We start from the raw sequence: 26,608 nt of genomic DNA on the forward strand, positions 1-26,608 counted from the left end.
TTAGTGTTGCCAATCAACCTATCCCCAGGTGCATGTCTTTGGAGGTGGGAGGAAGCCGCAGTACCCGGAGGTAAACCACGCAGTCACGGGGGGAACATGCAAACTCCACACAGAAAGACCCCGAGCCCGGGGGTCGAACCCAAGACCTTCGTATTGTGAGGAATGCTGTGTCAGTACGTCTTAAATTACCCAGGTCTATGCGAACGCTCGCATCACACCACGTCAGTCAGATTAAGCCTGCAAAAACCATCCACTGGGTCCCTCCCGCCCGCCCATGTCTCCAAGCTCGTCTTTTGAGATGAGCTGGACTGTCAATCGATTGCTATCCGCCAGACGCTGTGGTCGTGGATTCCAGTACTTGGTTGATTGGGAAGGGTTGTGGGATAATACCAGTCTATCCTATCCTTTGGGCCTAAACTACGCCAGTGGGTACCCTCATGATTTATTGTGGACCTCCCACTCATCAGTAATTTTCATGCTGCCCATCCTGAAATTCCTGGGCCGGCCTTTGAGGGGGGTTTGTGTCATGCCTGCCTAAGTGTTCCAATCCATGCCTATGTCCACCCAGGTGCGTCCATCACTGCTCATTATCTACCTTATGTATACTACTGTCTTTCAGGCTATTTTCTAGTTCTTTGCCATTAATGCCACGTCCTAGCATTCCACGTGTGTACTCTTGCCTTTGTTACTGAGCCCCGTCTGACCTTTGACTTAGCCTTTTGCCTCAAGCCTCTGTTACCTTTGCCATTGTTTGGACTTGGGGCGGTATGGCTCGGTTGGTAGAGTGGCCGTGCCATCAACCTGAGGGTTGCAGGTTCGATCCCCGCTTCCGCCATCCTAGTCACTGCCGTTGTGTCCTTGGGCAAGACACTTTACCCACCTGCTCCCAGTGCCACCCACACTGGTTTAAATGTAACTTAGATATTGGGTTTTCACTATGTTAAGCGCTTTGAGTCACTAGAGAAAAGCGCTATACAAATATAATTCACAAATATAATTCACTTCACTTCACCTCACTTCACGTGTCTAGAACCTTGCCTGGAGTAAACCCACTTGTGTCTGTTTCTGCGAACTCTGCCTTTGAGTCCTTCTTCCACCAGCAAGCATTGACAAGGTGACCATGTGAAGTTAAGGTAAAGGAGCATTTACTGTATCTGTACAGTCAAAATGTACAGGTACAGTGTGGTTAATCTGCCTATATACATGATTAATGCGATAATTATTTGTGATTAATAAGCACATGACTTACCTCGTTATTTTTGATAGCTTGTGTGTGTGTGTGTGTGTGGGTCTATACACTGAACAAAAATATAAACGCAACACTTTTGTTTTCGCTCTCATTTTTCATTAGTTGAACTCAAAAGATCTAAAACTTTTACCATATACAAAAAGACCTATTCCTCTCAAATATTGTTCAGAAATATGTCGAAATCTGTGTTAGTGAGCATTTCTTCTTTGCCAAGGTGATCCATCGCACCTCACAAGTGTGGCATCTCAAGATGCTGATTAAACAGCATGATTATTGCACAGGTGTGCCCTAAGCTGTCCACAATAAAAGGCTACCCTGAAATGAGAAGTTTTGTCACACAGCACATTGCCACAGATGTCATAAGTTTTGAGGGAGCGTGCAGTTGGCATGTTGAAACAGGAATGGAATGTCCACGAGAGCTGTTGCCCGTGAATTGAATGTTCATTTCTCTACCATAAGCCGTCTTCAAAAGCGTTTCAGAGAATTTGACAGTACATCCAACTGGCCTGTCAACTGCATACTATGTGTAACCACACCAGCCCGGGACTTCCACATCCGTCAGGTGCACCTCCATGCCCACCCAGACAGCTGCTGTAACAATTGGTTTGCATAACAAACGATGTTCTGCATAAACTGTGAGAAACCGTCTCAGGGAAGCTCATCTGCATCCTCATTGGGGTCTCAACCTGATTTCAGTTAGTCGCCGTAACTGACTTGAGTGGGCAAATGCTCACACTCGATGGCGTCTGACACGTTGGAGAGGTGTTCTTTTCATGGAAGAATCCCAGTTTTCACTGTTCAGAGCACATGTCAGCCTGTGTGGGAAAGCAGTTTGCTGATGTCAATGTTGTGAATTGAGTTACCAATGGTGAGGATGGGGTTATCTTATGGGCAGGCGTATGTTATGGACAATGAACGCAAGTGCATTTTACTGATGGCATTTTGAATGCACAGAGCTACCATCACAAGATCCTGAGGCCAATTGTGCCATTGACCTGAGACCATCACCTCATGTTGCAGCAAGACAATGCAGGGCCCCATGTTGCAAGGATCTGACAACAATTCCTGGAAGCTGAAAACATCCCAGTTCTTACTTGGCCAGCATAGTCACCGGACATGTAACGCATTGAGCATGTTTGGGATGCGGTGGATCGCCATATATGACAGCATGTTCCAGTTCCTGCCAATGTCCAGGAACTTGGCACAGCCATTGAAGAATACTGGACCAACATTCCACAGGCCAAAATCAACAACCTGATCAACTCTATGCGGAGGAGATATGTTGCACTGCATGAGGCAAACCAGACACTGACTGCTTTTCTGACCACCCAGACCCCCAATAAAGCAAAACGGCACATTTCAGTTTTATACCTATGCAATAATCATGTCATGTGACCTGCGTGCGTGACTGTTATGATTTTGCTTACCAGTTTTGATGACCCACCTTATCTTGCCTCTGATTGGCCAATCTGTAATGTTTCGCCCTAACTTTAGCCAATTGTGACTCATCATACGAAAACCAACCAATCATTGATTTTCTCTGTATGTATGGCATAGGCTACAGCACCCCCGCAACCCCAAAAGGGACAAGCGGTAGAAAATGGATGTTCTCATTTATCCAGTTCATTGCATTTTCTCCATATTTTTTGGGCCTGGATTCACAGTCCATTTTCTCTCTTTGTAGCTTGTAGCTTTGATGCAAGCTACCTAGCTACAGGGGTCTTAAAGTTAAAAGTTAAAGTTAAAGTTAAAGTACCAATGATTGTCACACACACACTAGGTGTGGCGAAATTATTCTCTGCATTTGACCCATCACCCTTGATCACCCCCCGGGAGGTGAGGGGAGCAGTGGGCAGCAGCGGTGGCCGCGCCCGGGAATCATTTTTGGTGATTTAACCCCCAATTCCAACCCTTGATGCTGAGTGCCAAGCAGGAAGGTAATGGGTCCCATTTTTATAGTCTTTGGTATGACTCAGCTGGGGTTTGAACTCACAACCTACCGATCTCAGGGCGGACACTCTAACCACTAGGTGGTAGGTGTAGATAAGCTACAGGGAAAGCTTCTCGTTAAAAAAGTAGCTAAGCTACCGCCAAGCTACTGGAAAACGTAGTTAAGCTACCTAGCTTCAGTACATGTAGCTAGCTATTGCCCATCACTGTTTATTACAATATCAGCACCTTGTTTGTATTATTGCAGAATTGTTTAAAATGTGCACATCATACTCTACTGTTGCCAGGTATTGGGCAAATGAATTAAGTGCAATTCATTAATCCATCCATCCATTTTTTACCGCTAGTCCCTTTCGGGCGGAAGGCGGGGTTCACCCTGGACAAGTCGCCACCTCATCGCAGGGCCACAATTCAACACCATTATTTTGACACAAATTAAATTGTATTTTCTTAATGTAATTTGCGAACATTTTTACAATTCATTAATATATTCTAAAAATGTTCGCAAATTACATTCTGAAAATAAAATTTAATTTGAGTCAAAATAATGGTGTCTTTTTTTAAAGCTAAGTAAATTATGAAAATAAAATGTCATTTGTGTCAAAATAATGGGGTCTTTTTTTAAAGCTAAGTAAATTATGGAAATAATTAACTGAACATTTGTGATTAATTAAAATTCAAAAATGATTGAGTTAGAAATGAATTGTTTGACAACACAAAGTGACGTTTATCACATTGTAACTAGGCTAGCACCTACTCAGTGGCCTAGTGGTTAGAGTGTCCGCCCTGAGATCGGTAGGTTGTGAGTTCAAATCCCGGCCGAGTCATACCAAAGACTATAAAAATGGGACCCATTACCTCCCTGCTTGGCACTCAGCATCAAGGGTTGGAATTGGGGGTTAAATCACCAAAAATGATTCCCGGGCGCGGCCACCGCTGCTGCCCACTGCTTCCCTCACCTCCCAGGGGGTGATCAAGGGTGATGGGTCAAATGCAGAGAATAATCTCGCCACACCTAGTGTGTGTGTGTGACAATCATTGGTACTTTAACTTTAACTTTAACTTTTTTAAACCATTTTGGATTTATTTAATTTGATGCATTGTAATTAAAGTAAATTGATTCGTAACTCACTGTTTTCTAATTTAGGAGCATTGTGTCTTAATGCATTGTAATTGAGGTGAATCATTTTCCATCGTGCTTAAATTGTACAGCATTGCATCATAATCAGATTGATCAAATAAAGAGTATAATGTGGCCATATGTGCCATATGTACCTCCGTAATGGAAGTACCAACACGTAGAAACAATATTATCGGGGCACTTGCCAACCTTGAACTGCTGCTGCACTGCAATGTAACAGCCTCTGCAAGCATGGGGGGGATATGAAACGAGGGCTTCCCCTCCGCTGTGATTTATATTCAACACCACGCTCTGCAGAGGCTCCCCTCTTTGAACACAAGGCGGAAAGCCCCGGGGAATGATCTTTTATCAGTAAAAGCTGGGTTCCAATCAAGCTGCTGCTGCTGAGTTCTACACGCAAAATAAACCGATCTCAAACTCAATAACTCTGACTTTTGTATTCTTTGCACATTTAGCAAACTTTAATTTACATAACCACGTAAAAAAAACATGATTTTGACAATAAATAGCATCTCTGTTCAGTCAAGTTTTATAAGATATATAAATTAAAAGTAACATAAATAATATAAGTACCCTCCCCTTGTAGGAAACGTCTACTCCACTGTTGACTTTCTCAGGAGAAGAAAAGGATGTACGGACAGGAAAATAAGGCGAATAAAGCTTTTTCTGTTCAGTCTCATGCACTAGACATCATGCCTTTCATATAAATCAAGCCAATAAAAACAGCAAACATCCGTGAGAACTCTCCTATTTCACTGCTGTCACAAAACTGCCCATCTCATGATTGTGTTGTCCACAGTCCTTGGTAGCTTTGTAACTTTGATGGGAGTCATCATTACAATCATTTAAGCACTGCTCACAGATAAAAAATATATGCCAGCGAACCATGAATAACAAGATATTTTGGGAGAAATTGTACTGTTTTTCTGAATCTAAGCCAACACGGTTTTATAAACAAGTCACTGTATTTCTGTGAACTACTACTATCTAAGCCAACATGGTTTCAAAACAAGTCAATGTATTTCTGTGAACTACTACTAATTAGAGAAATATGTGTAGCGAGCTAACCAACTACACGTGGAAAACTTCAGCAATGTCTACTGCAACTGATAGCGGTGGGACAAATACCTGTTTACAGTAAAGTACAAAACCAGTCAAAGAATGTCAGAGTCCCAACTGACAATAGAAACAAACCAGTTTAACTTCAAACTGCACAGTGTAGAAGATATGCTGTCCCAATAGCAAGTACGCAGTAACTCTATGGGACAATTCTATAGTTCTATATTTGGGTCACAAAAATTCAGCAGGATTAAAAAGTCCCTCGTTCTATATAAACAGTTATAAAATAACTGAATCTGTAATAACATATGGTCATAACGCATTTAGTAGTACTGTTCTACTTACTGTCTAAAAGCTGTAGCATCAACATTAGTTTCTGGGAATCACAAACGGATATGAACATTCAAAGATTTGAAGGAAATGCAGCCTCATTTCCACCAGTACAGTTAGATTCGCTTTGGTACGGTACACCATTTTTCAAGGGGCTTTATGGGTACAAACCACAGCGCTAAGGTATTGTTCAATAGTGGTAGGTTGGCACTAGACGTAGAACTCTGAAATGTTTGGTTGTCAGAGTAACTACTTCCGTCTAACAACGGAAGACATAAAATGTGCCAATGGCAAGTGTTGCACTTGGATTATGTCAAATTAAATCAGGATTTACCAACCCTTCGATGGTGAACTGAACCTTACGGCTTGGTTTGTTTTGGATAATTTCCTAATTCATTGTCGGTCTAAATCATCAAAACAGAGACAAAAGTGAGTCAGTGTGTATCAGCAGCTTTGGGGATAGTCAATGAGGATAAGTGGCTACACTGGGCTGTGGTCTGGAGAAGCATGTGCCGCCGCCACCGTCAAACACTCTGCTGTGTCCTTGGTCCTTCGAATTCCCATGTATAGTGACTCGTCTAGATTAGCAGTCAGTTTGTCTGTGAGTTCTGCAGTGATGGTTTGTGGACCAGAGCCCAAGGAGTCAGGTGGTTGAAGGGGTGATCGTTCATCCAGATATTCTAAGAGGAGTTCGGGTTGTTTGCTGTCCTCTGGAAGTTCCAGGTGTTGACTTAACCCTTCGTCGCTCATCTGACTCTCGCTCTGGTCTTTTTCCTTTCCGAAATCCTCTGTCGTAGGTTTTACCTTTGGAGTTTCTGGGGCATCGGTGGTTTCCTCATCGGGCGTGCTGACAATGCGAGGGAGCGTGCTGTGATAGCTCGTGTCAAGAGGGTAGTTCACACTGTCACCCCTCCGTAGGGGAGTTCGGTGTCTCTCAAAAGAAGAATGAAAGTGTCTGACACCAGGATCACTCCACTGCTTGTGCCGCTGCCACTGTTTGCGGAGGTGGATTCTAGACCGGTACTTTCTTAATGGCGACTCCTGCTGATCAAACTGAGGGTCATGACGGAGAAACTCATGGAAGAGTGCATCAGTTTTCTCATCAATGCTGTAGTCTCTCCGGTGTAGGGTCTGCGGTTGAGTGGAAGATTGTGAGGCCTCCCGAGGAGTGAGCATCTGGCCGTATGGAAACCAACTTTGCTGACCAACACTAGTTTCTGCAGAAACTCCACCAGTGGCACCCAGCAAGAGATCTTCTGGCTCCTCCTCATAGAGGTGAGACTCAAAGCTCTCACCAATTGTGCATGATTTTCCTCCCTTGGTGAAGCGGTGCCTTTTTTCATGGGCAGTTCTTTCCTTTGGGCTGGTGCTTCCGAACATTCGCAACTCTTCCGGACCACGGTAGGGGGCCTCAATAGATGCATAACCGCTATCCATTTGCAGCAATTTACGAGTCCCTGTTTCGCTGTAGGTCCCACCTCGCTCTGATTCTGTACTTTGTTGTTTTCTATTTCTTACGCACTTCGCTCCCGAAGTCTCATCCAGGTAAGCCAAAAACTCCTTGTCTCCCTCTAGCTCGTCGCCTAAATCCTGGGATGAGTAGCTTTGGAGCCTTTCTCTTTCTTTTTCTGTACACACACTGTCAGCATCACTGCAGACTGAGTTCTTGTCATTGTTGCTGCTTTGGTCAGAAGCAGCATATTGTTCTAGTGATGCACGTAAGGTCCAAATGTCTCTGTAAAGTGTCTGGGGATCCTGGAGATTGAGAGGCTCTGCACTTCCCCTCTTTTCCAGGAAAAGCACATCATCTTGGGGATCAGGTGACAAGCCAATCAGCCCTGCTCCAGTTTGGCTACAGCTGGGCTCCACCATCACTTCTACCTCCACCCTGTGGTTGCATACAGGTAAAGTGGAAAAAGAAACATGCAGAACGAAAGCGTGTCAGAACATTACTATCAATATCAAATTTGTTGGAGGAACGATGGTTTTCACAGGGCACGGAATGATTGTTATGACTTGCAGTGGCTGCTGTGGAGTTATTGATCTTAGCTCAATACCACAGTGACTTATTTTAATTAAGTGACCCGTTCAACTTTAGGAAAAACTACTACACATCATTACTGCACATTTTCAAAGGGGAAATGGTTGCAAAGCAAAGCAGTAGACAGGATGAATGGCAAGGGAATTAAAGATACCTGCCGAGGGAAGGGGGTGGTGCGGATGCGGATGACAGCACAGTACGGCCAGGACAGTAGGCGATGTCTTGGGTGCGGGCGATGTACTGGATGAGGTCAATGTGGTGTGTGTCATTGTTGTCCTGGTCCATACTCTCACTGGCGGCACGCTGGCGCTGAAACTGCCTCCTCTTTGGAGAGCCTAGGGAAGTTATAGTTTAAAAGGTTTGATGACAGTAGGCTGGGAAATGATACCTAACTCAAATTAGATCTACCGTCAGCTGTTAAAGAGTCTTCGCAAAACTTTGTGATCATCTTTTGAGTCTTGGCTTGATGAGGCAACTGATCTGGGGTAGGTATGGATTAGCGCATGTTTGTTTGTTGGGGATGGCAACGAGGATTCACTCAGAGGCTCAAATTGATTTGGAACAACTGAACGTTACGTCACTAAGCCATCTGTTATGTTTGTTTTTGCGTGTCTGTGCACTTTCAAGAAGTCAGAGCAGCCAGAAGAGTTTTCAGTTTATCGTTAAAGCCATTTTAGTTTATTTTGGTCCAAGACAGGGGTCGGCAACCTTTACCAGTCAAAGAGCCATTTTGACCAGTTTTACAAATTATAGAAAACAATGGGAGCCGCAAAAATTTTTTTAAATTTTAAATGAAATAACACTGCATACGAAGGTTTTTTTTTGTGCTTTGTGCTATGTATAACCAGGGGTCTCAGACACGCTGCCCACACCTTTATGTGGAATTTGAAAGCTGGTGCTTCACGCGGGTTTTTATTTAATGGCGCTTGTCAGCGTCATGCGTGCCGTGATGGTACAGCATATAGCACCAACTACAGTCAGCGTGCCTGATAAGCCACACGTTGTATGGGGCTTCCGCTTTGCTCACGTAGGTAACAGCATGGCATACTTGGTCAACAACCACACAGCTCACACTGACGGTGGCGGTATAAAAAAAAAAAACTTTAACACTTTTGGGGGTTGATGTGTGAGGGAGCAGGGTTGGGGTGGGGGCGGGGTTTGGTGGTAGCAGGGGTGTATAATGTAGCCCGGAAGAGTCAGGGCTGCATGGGATTCTGGGTGTTTGTTCTGTTGTGTTTATGTTGTGTTAAGGTGCAGATGTTCTCCCGAAATGTGTTTGTCATTCTTGTTTGGTTTTGGTTCAAAGTGTGGCGCATTATTAGTAAGAGTGTTAAAGTTGTTTTATATGACCACCGTCAGTGTAACCTGTGTGGCTGTTGACAAGTATGCCTTGCTGTCACGTACGTGTGCAAGTACAAGATGTATATTGTTTAACAAGTGTTGGGCTGGCACTCTATTAATACAGATTGTAGAGGGCGCCAAATGTTGAACCATCATGGCACGCTCTTATTATAGCCGTAAGGGTGAAAATCGGTGAATATTAATCCCGGGAGTTTTCTACGAAAGGCACTTAAATCCGGAAGTCTCACGGGAAAATTGGGGGGTTCAGCAAGTAAGCTGCTGAGCCGCATCAGAGTGATCAAAGAGCCGCATGCGGCTCCGGAGCCGCGGGTTGCCAACCCCTGGTCTAAGACATGTTCAACATCAAATGCACTTATAAAACCACACTTGAGAAACACACCCTTGGGCACCAATGTTCTGTATTTTTGCAAAAGGAGAGTTATGGGTCTAGGTGCTACAAGCTTATTTAAAAAAAAAAGTGTTTGGTTTTTACCCAAAAATCTGATGAAAATCGGTTACTTGTGCTAGTGTTACATGTTCAAACTATCAAGGGAGCGAATAAAAGTCCGGCTAGTCAGCTGTATGTGATATTTATGCCTGACTTCATGGATAGTCAGACCTTTACTGAGACAGTGCATATTTTTATGAATTTGGCAGATAATTGTTATGCTTATGTCATGTGAATGTTGTGGCTATGCTGGTGATCACTAATAATTGTTGCCCAATTGTTGAGAGAGCATGCCTCACACTGTGAAATATCAGTTACCTCTCATGTCCAGACTTGAAGCCCTGTGGCTGCTGTCCAGCTTCCATTTTTTGATTTTGAAATAGGGACTGGCTCCTTCCAGACTGGCATGGCGCCGCAGTTTGGTAAAGAACTGCTGCACTGGACCCTGGCTGACTGCACTGCTGCCTCCAGGAGGGACACCACTCAGGGGTGCGACCCCTTCTCCTGCACTGACATTGCAGCCTCGGTCCCGGGACCCTACTGGTATCATCTCCATCTGAACACAGATAGAAATCAGCAATAGCGGCATCCTGTCCAAAAATACAGTATATGCAAGTAACTTACAGAGCTTCCATTTGTCTTAGCAGTAGTTTTTGCACTGAAGCTGGTGCCCACTACAGTTGAGTTGAGGGCATCTCCTGGGAGTGCACAGCTGGAATTGGCGCTCAAGCTGGTCAGTGCAGTTTGAGGCAAGGGGCACAGCATTGGCTGAAGTGGGGAGACATAAACTTTTTTTTAAATCTTATCTATTGATTGTAGCTAATATAGGCTCCGTAGGGATGATACTCGAAACCCTTAAAGCAACCGCAGCACATACATATATATACAACATATCTCCCTTTTTTAACTTTTGTTTTTCTTTCCTTGTAAACAAAATAAAATCACACTGTATATGTGTTGTCTGTCTAATTATAAATAATGCAGACGAGGCGTCTTGGCTGAGTTCTTGACGTTTACTTTCACAGCATGCTCATAACCTCATTCTTAGCTGCCTGCGTGACGACATGCAACAACACTTTTCGGGGCTACCACACATGCTCGTCACTCCCGTTGCATGCTGGGTAGTGTAGTTGTTATATTCCCTAGCCTAGCTCATAACATCACATATTTCCCCCTATAAAGAAATAATGTTAACTCAATAAAGTGTATTTCTTTTTTTAGCTTTAACTTTTCATTTTTTAGCATTGTAACCACATTTGCAAACAACTTTTCTCTTCATAGAATTGTCTTTCAATAAAGACATAAAGTGCAAACATGTCAAAGCATCATAACAAACAGTTATGTCAAATAGTGCACTTTTTGGAGAGCTGTATTATTTTCAGTTTTGTGCCCAAGGGACTGATTTTATTTAACACTATATTATTATTTATACACCTATAGCGATCCCAGAGACAGGTTGTTTTTGTGTTACTGTATATATTTGTTTTTCTGAAAAATCCCACTTAATATACTTTGGGTAACAACAGTCAATATTTATTTATTTTATTTTATTTTTTTAGGGGGGTAACAGTCAATATTTATTTATTTATTAGATTTTATTTTTTTCTTATATAATAAAAGTGAGCTTTTGTTAAACCAAATACCGTGTGTTTTTTTTTCCATATACAACAACCTATATGGACTCGATAAGAGAATCGATAAGGAATCGGTTATAGATTTGATAATAGGCTCGAACTCGATAATTTCTTATCAAACATCATCCCTAGGCTCCAGCGACCCCGAAGGGAATAAGTGGTAGAAAATGGATGGATGGATGGATCTATCGCATTACAGAATGAATAATTGGACCGGACTATCAACAGCTAATTACTTTTTTTCTCAACAACACCTTAGAGTGAATATTATATTCACACTCTCCTCCTAGGCTACTCGCCTTAGTGGACTTCAAGAGCTAAATGGGAAATCAATGCATGCAGCAATTTGAAATAAAAAAAAAACAGACGGGCAAAGATGATCGTTTTTGCCTGAGCATCATCAGATTGTTTTGCGTTCTCGCCATGACTGAAGTGACTAATACTCAGGTCAAGAGTAGTGATGCAACTGGGCTCTACTATAACAAGGCTGTCACCTGGAAGATGGAAAGTGCCGACTTGGCAACAGGGCGCGTTGTCATGGTGATTGTGTTCTCGGCCGAGTCGCACTCATGGATGGTGACTATCTTCAGCGCCGGGGGCGGGATGTGGAGGTGTGTGAGCCGCGCGTTCTTTAGGTGGTGAAAGTCACCCTCGGTCAGTGTGTATCTGAATAAAAGATAGTGGAGAACATGACTGAGGGTGGGAATTGCTTTCCCTGCAAATGCATTAAACCAGAGGTGTCAAACTCATTTTGGCCCGGGGGCCGCACCCAGCTTAATCCGACCTCAAGGGGGCCGGACCAGTGAACTCATCGCAAAATGACATCGAAGTAATAATAAGTCCACTTTTTTTTAATAAAATCAAATGAATTATTCTTTTACAAAATATATTATGAACAGCCTAAGAATTTTGAACAAAAGTATGTGCAATGTGCAACTGCCCAGTGGGTCAGTGGTTAGAGTGTCCGCCCTGAGATCGGTAGGTCACGAGTTCAAACTCCGGCCAAGTCATACCAAAGACTATAAAAATGGGACCCATTATATCCCTGCTTGGCACTCAGCATCAAGGGTTGGAATTGGGGGTTAAATCACCAAAAATGATTCCCGGGCCTGGCCACCGCTGCTGCTCACTGCTCCCCTCACCTCCCAGGGGGTGATCAAGGGTGATGGGTCAAATGCAGAAACTCATTTCACCACACCTAGCGTGTGTGTGACAATCATTGGTACTTTAACTTTAACAACACTATCACTCAGTTCAACATTTATTTCAGTTATACCTGAGCACAGTGTATAACAAATAACAAAACATTTACAAACCCCGTTTCCATATGAGTTGGGAAACTGTTTTAGATGTAAATATAAACGGAATACAATGATTTGCAAATACTTTTCAACCCATATTCAATTGAATGCACTGCAAAGACAAGATATTTGATGTTCAAACTCAAAAACTTTATTTTTTTTTTGCAAATAATAATTAACTTAGAATTTCATGGCTGCAACATGTGCCAAAGTAGTTGGGAAAGGGCATGTTCACCACTGTGTTACAAAACTTTTTCTTTTAACAACACTCAGTAAACGTTTGGGAACCGAGGAGACATTTTTTAAGCTGTTCAGGTGGAATTCTTTCCCATTCTTGCTTGATGTACAGCTTAAGTTGTTCAACAGTCCGGGGGTCTCCGTTGTGGTATTTTAGGCTTCATAATGCGCCACACATTTTCAATGAGAGACAGGTCTGGACTACAGGCAGGCCAGTCTAGTACCCGCACTCTTTTACTATGAAGCCACGTTGATGTAATACATGGCTTGGCATTGTCTTGCTGAAATAAGCAGGGGCGTCCATGGTAACGTTGTTTGGATGGCAACATATGTTGCTCCAAAACCTGTATGTACCTTTCAGCATTAATGGCGCCTTCACAGATGTGTAAGTTATCCATGTCTTGGGCACTAATACACCCCCATACCATCACAGATGCTGGCTTTTCAACTTTGCGCCTATAGCAATCCGGATGGTTCTTTTCCTCTTCGGTCCGGAGGACACGACATCCACAGTTTCCAAAAACAATTTGAAATGTGGACTCATCAGACCACAGAACACTTTTCCACTTTGTATGAGTCCATCTTAGATGAGCTCAGGCCCAGCGAAGCCGACGGCGTTTCCGGGTGTTGTTGATAAACGGTTTTCGCCTTGCATAGGAGAGTTTTAACTTGCACTTACAGATGTAGCGACCAACTGTAGTTACTGACAGTGGGTTTCTGAAGTGTTCCTGAGCCCATGTGGTGATATCCTTTACACACTGATGTCGCTTGTTGATGCAGTACAGCCTGAGGGATCGAAGGTCACAGACTTAGCTGCTTACGTGCAGTGATTTCTCCAGATTCTCAGAACCCTTTGATGATATTACAGACCGTAGATGGTGAAATCCCTAAATTCCTTGCAATAGCTGGTTGAGAAAGGTTTTTCTTAAACTGTTCAACAATTTGCTCACGCATTTGTTGACAAAGTGGTGACCCTCGCCCCATCCTTGTTTGTGAATGACTGAGCATTTCATGGAATCTACTTTTATACCCAATCATGGCACCCACCTGTTCCCAATTTGCCTGTTCACCTGTGGGATGTTCCAAATAAGTGTTTGATGAGCATTCCTCGACTTTATCAGTATTTATTGCCACTTTTCCCAACTTCTTCGTCACGTGTTGCTGGCATCAAATTCTAAAGTTAATGATTATTTGCAAAAAAAAAAGAGTTTATCAGTTTGAACATCAAATATGTTGTCTTTGTAGCATATTCAACTGAATATGGGTTGAAAAGGATTTGCAAATCATTGTATTCCGTTTATATTTACATCTAACACAATTTCCCAACTCATATGGAAACGGGGTTTGTACATTTGACCCTGAAACATGGCATATTTTTGCCTACAAAAGTGCATCAAATCTTTACATATAACAAAAACCTCACATACATAACATGTATGTATGGCATTTATAAGAAATTATATATAATACTCAACCAAACTCTTTGGTAGTTATTCTGTTGCTGACTAATACTGAATTTCACTGCAACTATTACAACAAATATGGATTTCACAGTTATTTTTTAAGTGCAAAGTTGAATGCAGCATTTATCCTTGAAACTTGGCATCTTTTTGCCTGCACAAGTGCATCAATATCAGGCATCATGTCCTGTGTAGCAGCCAACTTTAGAATCTCTTTTAAGTGTTTATGCGTGAGCTTTGATCGCAGCTTTGTTTTATTGATATTCATAACTGAATAAACTTGCTCGCAGAGGAAGATAGTCCCAAACAAGCACAACATTGTTGCTGCCAGTGCTGTTGATTTAGCATAGCCTGGCAGGAGATACTTATAAAATGTGTCCAAGCCAACGGAGTCAAATGTATCCTTCAATCCTACATCACTCTGCAAATCAATTATTTCAAGCTGCATATCAACGGGCATATCAGAAGCTCTGATTGTGGAGGGTGAGCGAAAAACTGTTAATTCTGTCTCGAGTTCGCCAGAAACCTGAAAGCGCTTAAGTTGAATGATTAAACTTAAGACAAGACATGTCTTTTTGTTCAAATCCAGGTTGAGACTACTACTTTTCACACATCTGTGGGTTTGGATACGGTTAGGTTAGGTTGGTTAGGTTAGGTTAGGTACTAAGGTACTCGGCTGGGGAAGATTGTCTCGGACAGTCGAACCACGAACACTGGTACTCCTCAGGGCTGTGTACTTTCCCCCTGGCTCTTCTCCCTGTATACAAACTGCTGCACCTCCAGTCACTAGTCCGTAAAGCTGCTCAAGTTTGCGGACGACACTACCCTCATCGGGCTCATCTCGGATGGCGACGAGTCCGCCTACAGGAGATAGGTGGACCGGCTGGCGTCCTGGTGCAGCCTCAACAACCTGGAGCTGAACGCCCAGAAAACAGTGGAGATGATCATGGACTTCAGGAAAGTCACAGCCCCACCATCCCCCCTCACCCTGATTGACTCTCCCACCCCCGTCTCCATTGTTGACTCCTTCCGTTTCTTGGGCACCATCATCACCCAGGACCTAAAGTGGGAGCCGACCATCAGCTCCCTCATCAAGAAGACCCAGCAGAGGATGTACTTCCTGCGGCAGCTGAGGAAACTTAAGGTGCCGACCGAGATGCTGGTGCAGTTTTACTCAGCCATCATCGAGTCCATCCTCACCTCCTACATCACCGTGTGGTTCCCCGGCGCCACAGTCCAGGATAAGCATCGACTGCAGCGCATCGTACGTGCTGCTGAGAAGGTGATCGGCTGCAAGCTCCCATCCCTCCAGGGCCTGTTCTCCTCCAGGACCAGGAGGCGTGTGGGTCGGATCACAGCTGAGTCCTCTCACCCTGGACACAAACTATTCTCCCCTCTCCCCTCAGGCAGGAGACCACGGCCCATCCAGACCCACACCTCCCGCCACCTGAACAGTTTTTTCCCCTCGGCCATCAGGCACATGAACAATAACAAGATCTGATAGCTCAGTTACAGCTCTTTTTATTACCTATTCTGTGTTATATGTGTTTTATGTTGCACGATTGCACCAAGAAAAATTCCTAGTTTGTGAACCCGTTCTCAAACAATGGCAAAAAAACTATTCTGATTCTGATTCTAAGGTAGATAATGTAGCATAACGCCTTGATCTTCAATGCAAGCATGATCAAGATGTACACTTCCAAACTGCTTGCTCCCACTAGGTTGAGTGAATTGCTATACACTTCATTTCTACTCCTCAAGTTACATTTAACACAAATGTGTCATTGCACTCAACGACTACCTTCCCAACGGCCCATTGTGTACAGATATGCTGTTCCCAATGTCACGGCCCGGGCGCATGTCAGTGCGCATTCATCTGTGCAAAGCAGCTGCAATCAATCACCAGCAATCTGCATACCTGGAACTGATGATCAGATCTTCCTTTGTAAGCCTGCTCAACCTGCTATCCCGCGCCGGAACGTAGTCTTCAGTTGTGTACCATAAGCGATCATCGTGCTTTATGCAATCTTGCTCTCTCTCTCTCTGTTTTTCTTCCCCGTCATTTTGATTGTCTCGTGTCCTCCTTGTCGATCCTACTGCAGACCTCCGTTCCCGCGTTGACGTTGCTGCGTGTCTCATCATCCCTTGTCTCCCCCTGCTTCGCGGGCTGCCTCTTGGATCTCGACCTCCCGCTTGGACACGGACCTCTGACGCCTCGCTATTCGCCCTGACTACCTGCCTGCTCACGGACATACGAGCCTGCCCAACCCCCTTTTGGACTTGCCTCTCGCTCATCACTCTGGTAACACTCAGCAATTCATTCCTACACATTGTCTTATACCATACACACTCTTGGATTTTTGTCACACTCCATTCTCTAGTTCATTAATATTATTGGTTGTTATTATATAAATATGGTCTATATATATAATGAATCATAGAGCTATTACTCCCCCTGTTGTCTGTGCCGTTCTACTCCTCCTGCAAACATAACACCCAAGCTGCAAAAGTCAAATGTTAAGACCACAAAAACATTATATCTGAGGGTACAACTCAAGTTGGTCTCGAACATAAGACTTTGGCAACTTAACTACACATGCACAATGACAGAGTGGTAACTTCTGTCAACATATCCTTAAAGGCCTACTGAAACCCACTACTACCGACCACGCAGTCTGCTAGTTTATATATCATTGATGAAATCTTAACATTGCAACACATGCCAATACGGCCGGGTTAGCTTACTAAAGTGCAATTTTAAATTTCGCGCGAAATATCCTGCTGAAAATGTCTCGGTGTGATGACGTCTGCGCGTGACGTCACGGATTGTAGAGGACATTTTGGGACAGCATGGTGGCCAGCTATTAAGTCGTCTGTTTTCATCGCAAAATTCCACAGTATTCTGGACATCTGTGTTGGTGAATCTTTTGCAATTTGTTCAATGAACAATGGAGACAGCAAAGAAGAAAGCTGTAGGTGGGAAGCGGTGTATTGCGGCAGGTGTTGTGCCGGATAACGCACCCCCGCCGTAGAATGCACCCCTTGACTGGTGTGCCGGATAACACAGCCGGTGTTTCATTGTTTACATTCCCGGAAGATGACAGTCAAGCTTTACCATTGGCCTGTGAAGAACTGGGACAACAGAGACTCTTACCAGGAGGACTTTGAGTTGGATACGCAGACACGGTACCGTGAGTACGCATGCAGCTGCGGCTTCCAAACATTTGATCGCTTGCCCGTACGTGCGTGCCGCTATGTGCATGTCACGTACGTAACTTTGGGGACTTTGGGGAAATATATGTGCTGTATGAACTTTGGGGAGGTGAACGGTACTTTGGGCTGTGGGATTGAGTGTGTTGTGCAGGTGTTTGAGTTGTATTGGCGGGTTATATGGACGGGAGGGGGGAGGTGTTTGTTATGCGGGATTAATTTGTGGCATATTAAATATAAGCCTGGTTGTGTTGTGGCTAATAGAGTATATATATGTCTTGTGTTTATTTACTGTTTTAGTCATTCCCAGCTGAATATCAGGTCCCACCCGCATCTCACAGCATCTTCCCTATCTGAATCGCTCCCACTGCCCTCTAGTCCTTCACTCTCACTTTCCTCATCCACAAATCTTTCATCCTCGCTCAAATTAATGGGGAAATTGTCGCATTCTCGGTCCGAATCGCTCTCGCTGCTGGTGGCCATGATTGTAAACAATGTGCAGATGTGAGGAGCTCCACAACCTGTGACGTCACGCGCTACTCGTCTGCTACTTCCGATACAGGCAAGGCTTTTTTATCAGCGACCAAAAGTTGCAAACTTTATCGTCGATGTTCTCTACTAAATCCTTTCAGCAAAAATATGGCAATATCGCGAAATGATCAAGTATGACACATAGAATGGACCTGCTATCCCCGTTTAAATAAGAACATCGCATTTCAGTAGGCCTCTAAGTCACAGTGCAACGTCAGAACACAACGATGAACATAACTGATACAAGCAAAGCCAAAAAGTGTCCAACTATGTGGTTGGGTGTATACATCCTTTGTGTACTCATAGATGTCATGTGCCCGTTCTCTAACCTGCGACCCTTCTCTTGGGGCTTCTTGCCGTGATCGAAGAGCGCCGCCTCATTAAAGGAGACGCGCCGGCCCATGGTGCCCGTAGAGAGGAAGCGTTCCGTCTCTTGATCGTGGGAGCTGGCCATGGACAGGCAGTCGGACTCGTCCACCCTAATGGTGATTTCTACAAAAAGGCACAGAAAATAAAAGATCAAATTACACTAAATGCATTTGTTGTCACATATCGGATTACAAAAAATGGTGACTGCTCAACCGAAGCATCTGATATACTATCTGCTTCGTGGCGGGTGAGCATGCCAATATGACAAACTGCTGACTGGTGAACTCCTTTTTTTAAATGCCTGAGAAAAGCAGTTTCATGCTGCCTTTCATTAAATCATTGACAGCAGAGACAGAGTGCATTCAATCGCCCACGGGGGCATCAAAATGTGCTTGAGGCATTGTGCGACCACTTTAAGCAACTCGGTTTGAAAATTGCAATTTTTTAATGCAATAGGTTAAACATTGTGCTGACATGATAAAAGCATCACAGTGGCTGGCATTTTCCCGGTCCCACTCTATCAGTTACTCATCCTGGGACCAGTTAAAGTACACACCCACCCACATGCCTGCCTTCTTTCTACTTCTTTGTCCAACTGTGTCTTACCATGGGTGGGCTGAGACTCCTCCGTGTATGTGGCGTTGGTTTTCCCGGCATCATCGCTGCTACTGCAGCATAGAAATGGAAACATTCAAATGCATTAGTTGTTATGACTGAGTGAATATACAGCAGTTTTCTTTCACATATTGCATTCAAACCCTCACCTAAATTTAAATATAGGAAACTGAGATCCAAGAGCATCAACATGATCTTGAGCGTGTTTTGCTTTTTTTGGTCATTGAAAGACATAACAATAGAAAAATAATAAGTGTTTCTTAACCATAGGGCCGGTGCCCAGTGTTGGGCTGTGAGTGACCCTCGAGCTGTGGTTTGTATGGGCCACAGTTAACTATTCCACCACTTGGGGCAGTAATGACGATATCAAACTAACGAAAGTAGTCTGGAGCCAGAGCAGGGGTGGGCAATTAATTTTTACCGGGGTCCGCATGAGCAACCCGAGCACTGCTGGAGGGCCACACCGACAATAATTCAATTAAATTTTGCTCAAATTATTTTTGATATACCGTAAGATGAATAATAATAATAATAATATTTTCATTTAACCTAACTTATCTTTATACAAAAGCAGATGGCTTTTGATGGTTTTATTTTTAACACTTTCTTACACAACACTTCCTGATGTATAATACAATGCAAACATTTACATTTCTGTCACTTTATCCTGCATCCTCTTTGTTGTGAACGTAGCACGACTGTAAGGTGATTGGCGAAGAAGGAGGAAGCGTTGCTGTTGCGGAAATGAGGAGTGAGGATAGACGTGCGTGTGAAAAGAACGAGATAAGTTGAGCTGTGTTAGTATAGGTTGCTCAATAAAAGTTTAAAAAGAGCGTCAGACTTGGTGTGCACTTCTTCTGGACGCTATAATTGGTGTCAGAAGTGGGATGAAATGCCTCCCAGTTCGCCTTGCCATCAAACCCGGGAGTCTTCATTGAGGGCGGAATTCCTCCATGCCAAGCAGCGTGCGCTGCACCTGTAGACGCTGCCTCGCTCCTTCCTCCCTCTCTCTCTCTCTTTGCGACGAGCTCCTCACGTCCGGTATTCACACAGACATCTGCAGTCGCTGCCGGCACCTTAAGTCCCCACTCAATGTCCTTCCCCTCCCGTTCAATCTTGACAAAGTCGCCAGGAAACATCGTGGCACGTACCTCCCGATGACGTAGCAGGCTGAGCACACAAGCAGCGCAGTATGTGCAAAGTTTTACTTCTGACACCAATTGTAGCGTCCAGAAGAAATGCACACCAAGTCTGATGCTCTTTTTAAAATTTTATTGAGCAACCTATACTAACACAGCTCAACTTATCTCGTTCTTTCCACACGCACGTCTATCCTCACTCCTCATTTCTGCAACTTAAGAACACAACATCATCTTCAGCAGGTTGTTGGACTATATTCTTTAAACACAGCAACCTGTGTACCACAAATTAAGCACACAGCTTTACCTTTAATTTCTGTAAAGAAATACTTGGCAGTCCATTTTCATCAACCTCCGGGCTGATGATTTTAGGTTGTCCTGAAGAATTTGGAGGTAATCCTTCTTTTTCATTGTCACATTTACTCTCTGTAAAGCACCAGTTCCATTGGCAGCAAAACAGGCTCAGAGCATAATACTACCACCACCACGCTTGACGGTAGGCATGGTGTTTCTGGGATTAAAAGCCTCACCTTTCTTGGGGACCCCCGCCCTGAAGGTTTCACTCAGGTTAACAATTCAGTCCAATCCAAAATAATTTATATAGCACATTTTAAAAACATTCGAGTTGGGGAGGAGACCCTGCCCCAAGTGAAGGAGTTCAAATACCTAGGAGTCTTGTTCACGAGTGAGGGAAGAGTGGATCGTGAGATCGACAGGCGGATCGGTGCGGCGTCTTCAGTAATGCGGACGTTGTATCGATTTGGTAAAGAAGAAGCTGAGCCAAAAGGCAAACCTCTCAATTTACCGGTCGATCTACGTTCCCATCCTCAGCTATGGTCATGAACTTTGGGTTATGACCGAAAGGACAAGATCACGGGGCCGAAATGAGTTTCCTCCGCCGGGTGGCGTGGCTCTCCCTTAGAGATAGGGTGAGAAGCTCTGCCATCCGGGAAGAGCTCAAAGTAAAGCCGCTGCTCCTCCACATCGAGAGGAGCCAGATGAGGTGGTTTGGGCATCTGGTCAGGATGCCACCCGAACGCCTCCCTAGGGAGGTGTTTAGGGCACGTCCGACCGGTAGGAGACCACGGGTAAGACCCAGGACATGTTGGGAAGACTATGTCTCCCGGTTGGCCTGGGAACGTCTCAGGATCCCCCGGGAAGAGCTGGACGAAATACAAACCCCGTTTCCATGTGAGTTGGGAAATTGTGTTAGATGTAAATATAAACGGAATACAATGATTTGCAAATCATTTTCAACCCATATTCAGTTGAATATGCTACAAAGACAACATATTTGATGTTCAAACTGATAGATTTTTTTTTTTTTGCAAATAATCATTAACTTTAGAATTTGATGCCAGCAACACATGACAAAGAAGTTGGGAAAGGTGGCAATAAATACTGATAAAGTTGAGGAATGCTCATCAAACACTTATTTGGAACATCCCATAGGTGTGCAGGCTAATTGGGAACAGGTGGGTGCCATGATTGGGTATAAAAACAGCTTCCCAAAAAATGCTCAGTCTTTCACAAGAAAGGATGGGGCGAGGTACACCCCTTTGTCCACAACTGCGTGAGCAAATAGTCAAACAGTTTAAGAACAACGTTTCTCAAAAAATTTAGGGATTCAACATCTACGGTCCATAATATCATCAAAAGGTTCAGAGAATCTGGAGAGATCACTCCACGTAAGTGGCATGGCCGGAAACCAACAATAATTGACAGTGACCTTCGATCCCTCAGACGGCACTGTATCAAAAACCGAAATCAATCTCAAAAGGATATCACCACATGGGCTCAGGAACACTTCAGAAAACCACCGTCACTAAATACAGTTTGTCGCTACATCTGTAAGTGCAAGTTAAAGCTCTACTATGCAAAGCGAAAACCATTTATCAACAACATCCAAAAACGCCGCCGGCTTCTCTGGGCCCGAGATCATCTAAGATGGACTCATGCAAAGTGGAAAAGTGTTCTGTGGTCTGACGAGTCCACATTTCAAATTGTTTTTGGAAATATTCGACATTGTGTCATCCGGACCAAAGGGGAAGCGAACCATCCAGACTGTTATCGACGCAAAGTTCAAAAGCCAGCATCTGTGATGGTATGGGGGTGCATTAGTGCCCAAGGCATGGGTAACTTACACATCTGTGAAGGCACCATTAATGTTGAAAGGTACATACAGGTTTTGGAACAACATATGCTGCCATCTAAGCGCCGTCTTTTTCATGGGCGCCCCTGCTTATTTCAGCAAGACAATGAAAAGCCACATTCAGCACGTGTTACAACAGCGTGGCTTCATAAAAAAAGAGTGTGGGTACTTTCCTGGCCCGCCTGCAGTCCAGACCTGTCTCCCATCGAAAATGTGTGGCGCATTATGAAGCGTAAAATACGACAGCGGAGACCCCGGACTGTTGAACGACTGAAGCTCTACATAAAACAAGAATAGGAAATAATTCCACTTTCAAAGCTTCAACAATTAGTTTCCTCAGTTCCCAATCGTTTATTGAGTGTTGTTAAAAGAAAAGGTGATATAACACAGTGGTGAACATGCCCTTTCCCAACTACAATAAAGTTGATTTGATTGATTTGATTTGACTTTGGCACGTGTTGCAGCCATGAAATTCTAAGATAATTATTATTTGCAAAAAAAAAATAAAGTTTATGAGTTTGAACATCAAATATCTTGTTTTTGTAGTGTATTCAATTGAATATGGGTTGAAAAGGATTCGCAAATCATTGTATTCTGTTTATATTTACATCTATCACAATTTCCCAACTCATATGGAAACGGGGTTTGTAGCTGGGGAAAGGAAAATCTGGGTTTCCCTGCTTAGGCTGCTGCCCCCGCGACCCGACCTCGGATAAGCGGAAGAAGATGGATGGGTGGATTTTAAAAACAAAATAGGCTTAATACCCGCGACAAAACAATAACAACAATAACAACACAAAGGCAAAATAACATGATGTCATTTTTTTTTCTTCTTCGAAATGTCAGTTTTCTTTAACGTGAAACATGTTTGCATGCGTACTGGAACAAAACATTTAAATATGAGGCTTGGCCAGATACTGTATCTGTGATAAGAAAAAAACCCTGTTTGGTTAAACATTATTGCTCTGGCGTTGTGAAATCCCAGACTGGCAATTTACTTTATGAGAAAGAAAGGAGAGAATGAAATCCCCTTGCAGTCATTTCCTTCCATTCGATTTCTTGGTGCAGTTCTACGAGTTTCATGTATGAGCTCGTGCGTGTGCGTGTGTGTGTGTGTGTGTGTGTGTGTGTGTGTGTGTGTGTGTGTGTGTGTGTGTGTGTGTGTGTGTGTGTGTGAAGTGATGTCTTCCCACATCTCAACTTCCTCTTGTCTTTCATATCCTGGCGGCTCCCACAGTTTTTATGTCACTGTGCATGTGTGTGAATGTGTGCACACAGCAAAGGGGGGAGGGGGGAGGGGGGAGGGGGGGATTAATCACTACCGATGGCTGGGATGAAATCTCATTAGACTCGTCATTTGTGCGAGTCTGGTCAATGCCTCGCCTTTTGGCGGATCTGTGCTTTCTGTTCATCTGCAGCCCTCATATATCTAAGTGGTGCTGATGATGCTTTAGAGGATCCCCACCCACCTTCTGTACGTGACTCCCGAAATGTAAACAGCAGGCTTGGAAAAACAAGACGCTGTTGCACCGCTGCACACTCTCCTCATTGTGTAATCATACGAAAGATGCTTTTGGGAGTTTTGTCGACGTGCCGCGCACAAACACGTGCAATTGTGTGCTTTGTTCCAATGAGCTTCATCTATTATGTAAGTAGACACATTTAATATGAGCTTCTGTCTCTAAGAAGCAACGAGGCTCGGGGAGATTGTCAGCAAACTTGCCTGAAAAAGAGCCAAACGTGCCTTTGCAGTAGTGACAATTTTAAATGTAGCGGCAGATGCGGGTTAGTGTCCCAGTCTTGGGGGGGAAAAAAACATGTTAGAATATGTATTTAATGGATTTTGCCATCGCTCTGTGTATACCGTCTTTTTCGGACTATAAGGCGCATTTAAAATCCTTTCATTTTCTCAAAAATCGACAGTGCGCCTTATAACCCCGGTGCGCCTAATCTACGGCATAATTCTGGTTGTGCTTACTGACCTCGAAGCAATTTTATTTGGTACATGGTGTAATGATAAGTGTGACCAGTAGATGGCAGTCATACATAAAAGATATGTGTAGACTGCTATATGATGGCAGTAAACAACACCAAACTGTTCAATGTTCCATTGAAAATATAGAACATTACACACGGCGCTGAAAAATATGTCAAAACTTCGGTAAGCTATGAAGCCACACCGCTTGATGGTTTGTCGGCGCATTAAACATACGGGCATTACAAACCCTGTTTCCATATGAGTTGGGAAATTGTGTTAGATGTAAATATAAACGGAATACAATGATTTGCAAATCCTTTTCAACCCATATTCAGTTAAATATGCTACAAAGACAACATACCGGTATTTGATGTTCAAACTGATAAAAACAATTTTTTTTGCAAATAATCATTAACTTTAGAATTTGATGCCAGCAACACGTGACAAAGAAGTTGGGAAAGGTGGCAATAAATACTGATAAAGTTGAGGAATGCTCATCAAACACTTATTTGGAACATCCCACAGGTGTGCAGGCAAATTGGGAACAGGTGGGTGCCATGATTGGGTATAAAAGTAGATTCCATGAAATGCTCAGTCATTCACAAACAAGGATGGGGCGAGGGTCACCACTTTGTCAACAAATTGTTGAACAGTTTAAGAAAAAACAGCTATTGCAAGGAATTTAGAGATTTCACCATCTACGGTCCGTAATATCATCAAAGGGTTCAGAGAATTTGGAGAAATCACTGCACGTAAGCAGCTAAGCCTGTGACCTTTGATCCCTCGGGCTGTACTGCATCAACAAGCGACATCAGTGTGTAAAGAATATCACCACATGGGCTCAGGAACACTTCAGAAACCCACTGTCAGTAACTACAGTTGGTCGCTACATCTGTAAGTGCAAGTTAAAACTCTCCTATGCAAGGGGAAAACCGTTTATCAACAACACCCAGAAACGCCATCGGCTTCACTGGGCCTGAGCTCATCTAAGATGGACTGATACAAAGTGGAAAAGTGTTCTGTGGTCTGACAAGTCCACATTTCAAATTGTTTTTGGAAACTGTGGATGTCGTGTCCTCCGGACCAAAGAGGAAAAGAACCATCCGGATTGTTATAGGCGCAAAGTTGAAAAGCCAGCATCTGTGATGGTATGGGGGTGTATTAGTGCCCAAAGAATGGATAACTTACACATCTGTGAAGGCACCATTAATGCTGAAAGGTACATACAGGTTTTGGAGCAACATATGTTGCCATCCAAGCAACGTTACCATGGACGCCCCTGCTTATTTCAGCAACACAATGCCGAGCCACGTGTAACATCAATGTGGCTTCATAGTAAAAGAGTGCGGGTACTAGACTGGCCTGCCTGTAGTCCAGACCTGTCTTCCATTGAACATGTGTGGCGCATTATGAAGCCTAAAATACCACAATGGAGACCCCCGGACTGTTGAACAACTTAAGCTGTACATCAAGCAAAAATGGGAAAGAATTCCACCAAGCTTAAAAAATGTGTCTCCTCAGTTCCCAAACATGTACTGAGTGTTGTTAAAAGGAAAGGCCATGTAACACAGTGGTGAACATGCCCTTTCCCAACTACTTTGGCACGTGTTGCAGCCATGAAATTCTAAGTTAATTATTTTTTGCAAAAAAAAAATAAAGTTTATGAGTTTGAACATCAAATATGTTGTCTTTGCATTATATTCAACTGAATATGGGTTGAAAAGGATTTGCAAATCATTGTATTCCGTTTATATTTACATCTAACACAATTTCCCAACTCATATGGAAACGGGGTTTGTATTATGGTGCGTGTATGAGGACCGCAAAATGGCACCTATTAGCAGACATATTACCTGGCGTTTTGTTTCGCTATATTATCGAAAACCAACATTTCTTACCTTCTATTTGGGATCTGCATAAGTCCTGAAAATGTGCGCACATCTTTAATTGTAGTCCGTGCCGACACCGTAGTCATAAGCTTCTTCTTTTTCTCTATCTTCTTATGTGGCATTCATCTTCCGCTGTTGCCATTTTTAATATAAAGTAGTGTAAAGTTCTTACTTATATCTGTCAGTAGACTAGCTATGAAAGAAAACGAAAAACGAGTAAACGGGTTTACATAATTCACCCTCTGAACTTTAATTATGAGAGGGTTCCGGTCGGATGTTTTTTCACGGGACACATTTCCGGCGTTTATGTTGCATTATTGAACCACAGGTGATGAGATGCTGCTCCGTTACTGATTGAAGTAAAGTCTGAATGTCATTAAAACAGTTAGCTCCATCTTTTGACACTTCTTCCACTCCTGTACTTGCACGCTACACCGCTACAACAAAGATGACGGGGAGAAGACGCTGCCGAAGGTGAGCCACGTCGGTAAACCGCCCACAAAACGGTGCATCCTGAAGAGACGCTCAGAAAGC

At 43.6% G+C, this 26,608-nt stretch overlaps 1 protein-coding gene across 3 annotated transcripts in view; it reads right to left on the reverse strand.

The window, feature by feature from the left end:
- Positions 1–4,787: 4,787 nt before the first annotated feature.
- The window catches only part of cbarpb (CACN subunit beta associated regulatory protein b), a 39,646-nt gene continuing 17,825 nt past the window's right edge, over positions 4,788–26,608 (reverse strand). For all 3 annotated transcript variants that reach the window (XM_061977807.1, XM_061977808.1, XM_061977809.1), the window contains 7 exons: positions 18,908–18,969; positions 18,262–18,424; positions 11,688–11,859; positions 10,184–10,327; positions 9,878–10,115; positions 7,925–8,105; positions 4,788–7,617 (listed from right to left, as the gene is read on the reverse strand). In XM_061977807.1, coding sequence (XP_061833791.1) covers positions 6,210–7,617; positions 7,925–8,105; positions 9,878–10,115; positions 10,184–10,327; positions 11,688–11,859; positions 18,262–18,424; positions 18,908–18,969 — 2,368 coding nt within the window. In that variant the 3' untranslated portion in view covers positions 4,788–6,209. The remainder of the gene's footprint in view (positions 7,618–7,924; positions 8,106–9,877; positions 10,116–10,183; positions 10,328–11,687; positions 11,860–18,261; positions 18,425–18,907; positions 18,970–26,608) is intronic.

The sequence above is a fragment of the Nerophis lumbriciformis genome, linkage group LG18 (assembly GCF_033978685.3).
Source record: "Nerophis lumbriciformis linkage group LG18, RoL_Nlum_v2.1, whole genome shotgun sequence".
In the NCBI taxonomy this organism is placed as follows: Eukaryota; Metazoa; Chordata; class Actinopteri; order Syngnathiformes; family Syngnathidae; genus Nerophis; species Nerophis lumbriciformis.